The sequence below is a fragment of the Hakea prostrata genome, chromosome 2 (assembly GCF_041222555.1).
Source record: "Hakea prostrata isolate BN-2017 chromosome 2, UWA_Hpros_2, whole genome shotgun sequence".
NCBI classification, from domain to species: Eukaryota; Viridiplantae; Streptophyta; class Magnoliopsida; order Proteales; family Proteaceae; genus Hakea; species Hakea prostrata.
In genome coordinates this window covers 48,499,942-48,510,043 of record NC_142601.1, presented here as the reverse complement: position 1 = coordinate 48,510,043, position 10,102 = coordinate 48,499,942, and the positions used below count along the sequence as shown (strand labels likewise).

The following is a 10,102-nucleotide window of genomic DNA, read 5'->3' as shown; positions in this document are numbered from 1 at the left end:
CTTGACACTAGCATGAAGCTCCATGGGCGTCCACTTCTTCTTTGGTCACTCCTTCAAAATATATCGGCAACGAATCCTCCATTTGGAAGAAGTCCTCATAACCTACAGTATAATCTAATAAAAAAAGACATATAAAAATGAATGAATTCAACAAAACTCAATGAGGTTAACTCAATATCATATAATGCATTCATTCACAAGATTCCACACCACACCTATAACACGAATATCGATAATGTAATTAATGACAATGATATGATATATGAATGATTATGATATTGTTCTTCTAACTCTATCATGAAGTCTCTATGGTAGACACGCATTTAAGTCATTCACCAATCTTTTTTGGGCGGTCTCAGTCACTCTTCCCTTACGGTACTCAAGCACGTCTGTTGGGTTCTCCTCGATTATTGAGTAAAGTCCTGTCAATCCATGGTTGGGGATTATGTCACCACTCTCTCACATCACCATTGGTATAAGATCTAACGTGTGTCTAGGATAATCCTAGGCCCAATGCAAAGTCATACGGTCTCATACTACATGTGATATATATTTTTCCCCTATGGCACCAACCAACTCGGTTCAGTATCTAATATCTCCCCTCATGCCTAGTGCCCTATTGGTTCGATACTTTCTTACTTATGAATGGAATCCTCAACGGGAAGCATCTGTTGGACCCCATTCCTTAACCCAATGGTCATCCACATATAATTGACAGGATGCTCTTCATGTCCTCTCAAGGGTTGGTTACCGGTCTTGAGCGCCCATGAGCTCTTATCTATTATATGCAACCCAACCTCTCTATGATGATAGTGAGCCTGCTTGACATAAGACCCATCCACTAACATCACGGGTTAACAGGCTTCAATACCCTTGCCGAAAGGGTAGTAGTACTCATGAGGTCACCTAACCAAACACTTCTAGACATGCCCTAGATATGTCAACCATTAATCAGGGAAACATTAAGGGCACCATAGGAATGTGTCACATACCACATCCACTGATGTCCAATGACAAAAATGCCAAAATGGCATTCCCCATTCCCCATTCACAATCACATAATGTCACTAGGGCAATGGGTGAACCCACAACTCTAGTTTGCAACATAAAATAAAAGGAGAAATTTAATTCAATATCATCCATATATTTTCATATTAATAATTTAAGTAAAAGAAAAACTCAATCCATTCAATCTCATCCATCTCATACATTCTCATATTACCATTTAATGAATATTAACAATTAGAAGAAATTTATTTATTTACCTTTCAACAATCACATACATAACCACAAGATAATACTAAAGTAATGCAAGATATCAATAATTAAAATTTAACTAACATAATTATACATGTAATATAAGGTTAAGTATATTCCTCATATTCCAACTAGATTCCTTTCTCCAAAGATCAGTAATTTACTCCCACAGCTTGGTGATTAAAGATACAAGATACATAAACCTATTTATGCAAGAGAAATAATTATCACAAATTAGAGTCAATTTGGGTTTCAAAAGATATCCCAAAATCTTCCCACGAAACAGAATCTTAATCACTAGTTTAAAAAGGGTAGTTCTCAACCTCATTAGTGAATGGTCTCTAATTCGCCACCGATTCGAAGTCTAATCAAAATGAAACTTTGGGGGAAATTAATTGACAGCAAAAGGATCCTACGGGTACCTTTAATTTGATCAAATTTGACTAAAATCAAAAAGTCCCAAATTGGCTCTCCTAAATCACCCGTGGGTGACCCGGAGAGTAAAAATTTTGAAATCTTTTGCAAGGGAACGTACCATTACTCCCATACTCAACGGAAACATTAATACAAGAAAAGATGAGCATCTAGGATATCTAACATTATTCCCTTTCAAAGATCCCTACAAAGAAGATAAGAGAAATTACTCCCAAAACCATGTATAAGAGAAGGATTTGAATCACAAATCACCTTCAGAAGGATGGGAACCTCTCTTCTCCTTGGTTTCTCCTCTTCCCGCAGCCTCAACCTCGTTCTTCCATAATGAAATGCAGTTACGGATGAGTTAAAACATAAAATAAAGCTAAAAAACTCAAAATTTTGTTTTTGCCCCTAATTAGAAAATGGGGGTGGGGGGTTGGTTCACCCAACCGGCCCAACTTACCGTCCATGGTTGGACCCCAAATGGACTCCGAATTCGGTATTTTTGGCTCGTTGGAAAGGACTTTTGATAATCTTCGATTTGATATCTTATTCGCGTCAATCAGATTCTCCATCACCAATCTACGGACGTTCCAAAATCACCCTTTTTTCACCATCGTGATTAATCTTCTCTCTTCACTTAAACTCTAGGAGAGTTGTTGAGTCATCACAAGGGTCATCCACCAACATTAGTTCCATTTTTAATCCTTCGAGCTCGACTTTAATGGCCCACAGTTGTCGCCGACTCAAGGCTCGGGTTCTCGGTCTTGAAACCACGGGTTAAAGGGGTAGAAATCTGGGGTATTTCACAAGAAGGGTAGTACTCATAGGGATTCCTAACCCAACACTTCTAGACACCTATCAATCATACATTTGGGTTTAATGCCACTAACATAAGGTCACTAAGGTAATGGGCGAACCCACAACCCTAGTAGGAAATACAAGGTAAGGAGAATAATAACATTCCTCCTCTTTCTTCTCATACATAACCATATTACTTTCATAACAATAATATAAGATTCAAATGCAAAGAGCAATATCAAAACAAATAGCATCACCTTCCTTTCGCGCAAAGTCTCACACAAGTATATCATGGCAAATAGAGATTTACAGCAATTTATATCATCAATGAAAACTAAAATAGCAACAATTAAATTATGCAAAAGATAGTTAGTCATTCCTCACCTTTCACTTGGATTCTTTGCTTCAAAGTTCTAAATTCACTCCCACAAGAAGGTGATTAAAAGATTATTAAACCTATTCATGCAAGAGGATTAATAAAAATAAAGTAGAAGTTAATTTGGGTTTAGAAAATATCTCAAAATCTTCTCACAAAAACCGAAACTGAAAATTAGGTTCTAATTTACTGTTTAAAACCTAATTCGGCAAAAAGTTATTATTTCGCCACTGATTCGAAATCGAATCGAAACAATACTGGAAAAGTCTAATTGATAGTAAAATGATCCTAAGGGTACCTTCAATTTGATCCAATTCGATCTAGATCAAAAAGTCCCAAATTGGCTCTCCTAAATCGCCCGTGGGCGACTCAGAGAGTCAAAATGCAAAATCTTTCAAGGAACAACACCACTATCTCTTATACGAAAGAACAACCTCAACAAGAAAATTCAAGAATGTTCAAAGAACCTAACATGCTTCCACTACCATAATCTCATCAAAATAGATAAAAGAATTTCCCACAAAACTGTGTCTAAATGTAGGGTTTAAGAATTCTAACATTTCCTAACGTTCCCCCAATGATCCAAGTCCCAAAGCGCCTTCGATTGGTTGAGATCCACTATTATCCTCGGTTTCTCCTCTTCCCACAGCCTCAACCTTGTTCTAGCATAAAAAAAAAGTGTTTAAAGGTGAGTTATAAAATAAATAGGGTTTAAAAACTCAAAATCCTGATCCTGTCCTGTAGCAAGAAAAGGGATGGGGTTGGGGCGATCGACCGGTCCATAGTTGGACCCCAAAGGGACTCTAATTCCGATGATTTTTGGCTTGATGAAAAGGTCTTTCGACGATATTCGTTTTGATACCTTAATCTAGTCAATCAGACTCTCCATTGTCGGTCTACGGACATGTCAAAATCGCCTTTTAACACTATCGTGATTAACACCCCGATGAGTCAGGGTGAAGGTACAAAGACAATAAAGTAATTCTACTATCTAAAGGACATTTAGGTAATATATGTTTCAAATTTTAAATGAGTTGAATGCAAATAAATGTATTTTTGTCATTTTACATCTTTACTTAATTGAAATGTAATCGTGAGTAACCTGTAATTTTGAATGCCATGTAATTTATGAGGTAATAGCGAGGGCTGTGTAATTTTCGGGGGTGGGGTAAAATATTACCATTACAGTTTTTTTCTTTTCCTTTGTTTGAATTCCGGTGTTAAAATTTCCCATAGGGGTCCTGAGATTAATCATCTTCTCTTTGCTGATGATTGCATGTTATTTTCTCCAGCCACTATTTCAAATGCTGTGCAGGTTAATACTTTACTTCAAGATTTTGAGTTGGTTCGGGATTGCATATTAATCCTGATAAGTGAGCTGTCTTATTTAGTGCCAAGACCCCTATCCAGGTTAGGAGTGATATTACTTTCACTTTTGACATTATAGAGGCTCAGTCACATGGGGTTTACCTTCGTCTTCCCTCTTCTATTGGAAGGTCTAAGGTCCAAACTTTCTCATTTGTTCTTGAGAGGCTGACTTCTAAGTTATCTGGTTGGAAGCGGAAATTGTTAACTCCGGCTGGTAAGGAAATTTTGATTAAAGCTATGGCTTTTGCACTCCCCGTTTATGCTATGTCTTGTTTCCTCATTCCAAAGGAATTATGCCAAGCCATGAACCATAAAATTCACCAATTTTGGTGGAAGGATGACCAAAGGAAAGATGTTTATTGGGTTAAATGGGAGACTTTGTGTAGGGGTAAGAGGGAGGGGGGATTGGGCTTTCATGATGTCCATTGTTTTAATAAAGCTTTGCTGGCCAAGCAAAGCTAGAGACTGTTGACTAACCCTAATTCATTATGGGCCCAAGTTATGTATGCAAAATACATCAAAGATACACATTTCCTAGATTGTATAGCTCCATCTTACAGCTCTTGGGGTTGGAAGAGTATACTTATTGGTAGGGATATACTCAATTAGGGTTTGATTAGACAAATTGGGATTGGGACATCAGTTAATATTTATAAGGACCCTTGGATCCCTTCTTTACCTTTCAAAGGTATTTGTAGCACTCCTCTTAATCATAGCCCTACTTGGGTGAAGGATCTCATTAATTGGCAGGATTCACAATGGGATGTCCATCTTCTTCAATCCCTTTTCTCTCCTATTGAAGTGGAGGCCATTCGTACCGTTCCCATACTTAGTAGTGATACTCAAGATAAATGGATTTGGTATAAAACCTTTACTGGAAAATTCACTGTTAAATCTGCTTATTCTCAGTGCCATGCTATGACAGATTCACAAGGTAATACTGCTTCATCTTCTTTCATATCATTGCTTTGGAAACAAATTTGGCAGTTTCATACTCTCCCTAAAATTAAACATTTTCTTTGGAGATCAGCTCATGAGGCTATTGCAACTTCAAATTCTTTATTTGTTCGACATATTGCTTTAGCACCTCTAAGCTTAATTCGTGGTTGTGGTAGGGAAACTGTTACCCATGCTCTATTTTTTTGTCAGCACGCAAAGATGTGTTGGGAACTTTCTCCTCTACGCATCAATATGTCAGATTTTTGAGGGATTGACATTCATGATTGGATGGAGTTTATCCATACAAAATTCAAGGGATGTGGAGATATGGATAGGGTGAATCAAATTTGGAGCGCTATGGCTTGGTTGATTTGGAATACTCGGAACTCATCTATTTTTCGTGGCCTTGATATCTCAGTTAGATTTACTATGTCACATTTTTCTTTCATTTGTGCTGACATTCATAATTTCTTAACTGGGTCATTTTTGGCAGGGGATTTTGCTTCTCCTACTATTCTGAGACCATCAGAGGATGTTGAATGCTGTCAAGTGTTTGTAGACGGTGCATGGGATAACCATACAAACAAGGGAGGCAGGAGCTGTATTTTGTGGGATCATCGAGGTTCATTTATAGCTGCTCAGTGTAAGGACTGTTTGGGTTGGTCTGCTACAGCAATGGAACTTCTTGCCATTCGAGATGGTTTACTTTTAGGAAGGTCTTTGGGGGTGGAGCAAATCCAAGTCAACTCTGACTGTATGCCAGCGATTCTCTCCTTGCAGGGCCTTCCTTCTTATTTGGATTGGATAAGTCTTAGTTTAGTTTTAGTTATTTTGAGAATTTCTTCTACTTTTAGTTGGGTGTTTTTTAATTATATTTCTAGATTTTCTAATGTTTTTGCGGATTTTTTGCTAAGGGAGCTCGTCGTCTCTCTTTATCTAGGTCTTATCTTTATCTAGGTCTTAGTGGACTATTCCACCAATGTTTATGATTGATCCGTCTGTATTGTCTAGATCTCCTGGCTTTAACTCTTTTTTATAATTAAGTTTTCAATTTCTTGAAAAAAAAAAAAAAAAATTCCGGTTGCAAATTGAGACCTTTAACAGGATCCTTTTTTGGCCAACCCTCTAACAGGAATTAGTTGTAAGAAAACAGAACGGAAGAATGGAATCGCCACCTTCAGAATTCTCGTTACTCACAACCACCACGTTAGATATGGTTGGAAATCCTTCATATTTATGCCGAATCATAACAGCCATTTTGGCTTCTTCGCCATAACAGAGGCCGTCCCACCCACCCACCCCACGGCACCAAGGAGGAGGAAGATCGATCACTGAGTTCGTCGTTGCAGAGAACCCTCTGGCCTCTGCAACCAAATCTTCTTCGCTTCCAACGAGAGTTTAGAATCTCGTTGGTAAGATTTTCTCCAATCAGATTCTAAGTGTTAACGCTTTCTTTTATCATCGTGGAACTTATTGCTTTTCTTCATTGTTTACAGGGAGGGGAGTACATAAAGGATGACGCTCACATTGTCTAGCTCGCAACCATCGAAAACCATAGCATTTGGAGCTGTATCTCGTCGATTTCATCCAATTTCTCGCTCTTCTCGTCGACCTTATTCACTTTCGATTTCATCACATATCATTGCGAAAAATCGATCTAATTGGCGTAGGAGCTTCTTCATCAAAGCAATAGACGTTTCTCAACCTTATTATCAAGAAATCCAGAAACTTGAACGCTCTAACAAAACCAACAAACTCAAGATTGCCATTATTGGTTTTGGTAATTTCGGCCGATTCCTGGCGAAAACTCTTGTTCGGCAAGGCCACACAGTCTCGGCGACTTCGAGATCCAACTACTCTGATTTCGCCACCAAATTAGGGGTCTCCTTCTACTCCGACCCTCAAGATCTCTTCAAAAATCAACCGGAGGTCATTCTCATCTGCACTTCCATACTCTCCACAGAGTCTGTCCTCAGGAAATTGCACTTGACGATGTTGAAACCAAGTACCCTCTTTGTTGATGTGCTTTCCGTGAAAGAGATGCCTAAGGACTTGTTACTCCAAATCTTGCCTCCTGAGTTTGATATACTCTGTACCCATCCAATGTTTGGGCCTGAAAGTGGTATCAACGAATGGACAGATCTACCTTTCGTGTATGACAAAGTGAGGATTGGGAATGAAGAAACAAGGATCAATCGATGTGAAAATTTCCTCAACATTTTCGCACAAGAGGGCTGTTGCATGGTGGAGATGTCTTGTGCGGATCACGATAAGTATGCAGCAGGTACCCAGTTCATCACTCACTTCATAGGAAGGACTTTAGGGAAGATTCACTTGGTTTCCACTCCCATTAATACCCAGGGTTATGCAAAACTCTTGATACTGAGGGACTGTACTTGTGGGGACAGCTTTGAACTTTTCTATGGTATGTTTGTGCACAACAAGAATGCTCTAGAGCAGCTGGAGAGGTTGGCCATGGCTGTTGAATCAATAAAGAATGAGCTTATAGGCCTACTTGGGAAGGAGATGAGACCAGAAACTAAAGAAACACCAACAGACACAATGAGGTGAAATCTATTAGTTGAAAGATAAAAGAAGTATATAAATCAGTCACTGGATTATTGTGGTTTTTATCTTGCAATTTTGTTCTACATATTTAGATGATAATTGGAATTACTTCGAAGTGAATGATCAGCAGATAACTTCTACTAGCATCATGTAACACTGTAGTAACTACATATTACATCTAATGTCATGTTTTTTTCAAAGTCAAGATCTTGATCTTGAATCCAGTAATGAATCCTAGAAGAGTTACAGAGATGATCAATAAATGCTTAGAAATCAAAAGTGCCAGCTCTACTGATGTAGAGAAAAGAGTTTGAACCTTCTACACAACACAAACTATAGCACTAGACCAGGAAAACATGATTCAACAAATTCAAGGAACTAACACAACCTAGTGCCCCTCAGTCCCTACCAGAGTCATCAGGAAAGCCTTGTAGTCCCCTGAAGTTGCCTTTCCTATGGCATGCTCAAGAGGTGCGCTGTTTCTTTTGTAATAAAGCTCTTTGATATCCTTCAAATCCTTCTCCGCACGCGTAACAATCACGCGTGTGATATCATCTTCATCAGCCCCTGTCTTGTTAATTCCACTGCGTAACACCTGAATCATAACACCAAGAGTCCCAATAACTATAAGAGCTTCAAATTAAACTAATGATGCCTTTGTCTTAGTTTAATAGAAACTCACCTTCGCCAAGTGCCTTTGAGGGGCATAAATGCACCTGATAGTTGTGTGCAGTGCGCTTAAAAATTCTTCTTTGGAATCCCCTAACAGGTTCTTAATACATAAACAGAATTCAACTTAATTCATTAGATCAAAGATAGTTTTTGAACTGTATTTGTCATTCATGGCTTGATAAATCAATACCTTGGTGATCGAAATGCCATGCTCATCCCTGTAGTGGTTGAAGGTTGCATTGAGCTGTGCTTTACTCCTTGTGCTCAGGATTCTAATTATCTCTTCATGGTTAAAAGCTGTTCCTCGAATGGCTTCGTGAAGGATACTCGCCTCTGACTGTGCTAAACTTGTGTTTATCTCACCTCCATCATACCTATAAGTGCCCACTACCGCAACCAAAAGCTGTTAAAACAGAAATGATCACAAATTGAAGGGAATTAGTGATCCACATAAAAATAACTACATGAAACACTGTAAATAAAGTTTGTCTCCAATGTATAGAGGCATTTGCCTTCCGGAAATCTCCCTTGGTATGAGAAGCAATGTCTTCTTCTAGGGAATGCCTGTATAGAGATTGGTAGGCCTGCTTCACTGCCAAGAGCTCATCAGGAGAGTGAATGCACGCGATTTCGATAATCACCCGGTAATCCTTGGTTACATGCCTTAATGCCACATTAGCTAACACTGCATCTCTGCTGGGTGGATCTAGCATCCACCTGTATATTGCTTTCTGTTTTCAAATAAATTAAGTTGTTCATTAATGTTGATTACAAAGCACAGAACATGTTTTTATGTGGTTGGATGTATAAAATATCAACCTCAAAATTCCCATATAGCTCAGATTCAAGCCGCTTGATAAGATCCTCATGATAGATCTCTTCGTAAGCTTGCCTGATTTGCTTTCGTTGAACTGCATTTCTGTGGCCAAGTATTGAGATTATAGCTTTCTCATTGGTTCCCCATCCTGATAAGATGAAATTGGAACAATAAACTCAACTTGAAGCTAAAACCCGTAAACATATATAATTACAGTTCTGCTTTGAAAAAAAGGTTGAGTGATGAGTGAAAAGAAAACTAGAATTAGCTTACAATCTGATGGAATGACAAGAACCCTTCTCCTTTACTTCTAATATGGAACTACACTAACACAAAAATATGGATTTATGATCAGGGAAAGAAAAAAGGGAAGAGAGATGACCTTCACAAGCTTTTCTGAGAGACTCAGCATCTTCAACTGGAGAAGTGTGGTCAGGAGCTATAAGGGTAGCCATTGCTGAGTTCTTCCTACTCTTGAGAGCTTCTTTTCTTCCTCTGTGTGATCAGTTTGTACTGAGGCAATCTGAAACCTACTTCTACTCTTTTATAATACGATATTCATAAAAACCAACGCTCATCTATCCTTATTTTATGTTCCTAATTTTTACTTTTGGGAAAAGTAGCATTTGATTCTCACTTCACTGTTTGGTTTCCTATTTTATTAAGAAATTGCATTCGAACTTCTCACTGCCTTCAACCTACTACCCACCCTTCTACCAAAAAAAAAATTCTACTACCCCACTTTCTGCAAAGGTGGTGGGAGGCAATGTTCCTAATGCTTGGCCCCACTTAAAAACTTTTGAAATAAAACAAGAGATGATTAAATGAAGATATCAAATTTTAAATGCATCCATATAGATATTGCAAAGCCATGCATGTGAGAGGGT

At 38.4% G+C, this 10,102-nt stretch overlaps 1 protein-coding gene and 1 pseudogene across 1 annotated transcript; one reads left to right on the top strand and one right to left on the bottom strand.

The window, feature by feature from the left end:
- Positions 1–6,463: 6,463 nt before the first annotated feature.
- LOC149024597 (arogenate dehydrogenase 2, chloroplastic pseudogene) lies at positions 6,464–7,768 on the top strand (annotated as a pseudogene).
- A 142-nt stretch (positions 7,769–7,910) lies between these two features.
- LOC149024596 (annexin-like protein RJ4) lies at positions 7,911–9,756 on the bottom strand. The gene is made up of 6 exons (XM_089142969.1): positions 9,598–9,756; positions 9,218–9,363; positions 8,911–9,129; positions 8,589–8,801; positions 8,409–8,498; positions 7,911–8,321 (listed from the first exon to the last, which is right to left on the bottom strand). The coding sequence occupies exons 1-6, from the start codon at positions 9,668–9,670 to the stop codon at positions 8,115–8,117; spliced, it is 948 nt and encodes a 315-aa protein (XP_088999095.1). The 5' UTR covers positions 9,671–9,756; the 3' UTR covers positions 7,911–8,114.
- Between the last annotated feature and the right edge of the window lie 346 nt (positions 9,757–10,102).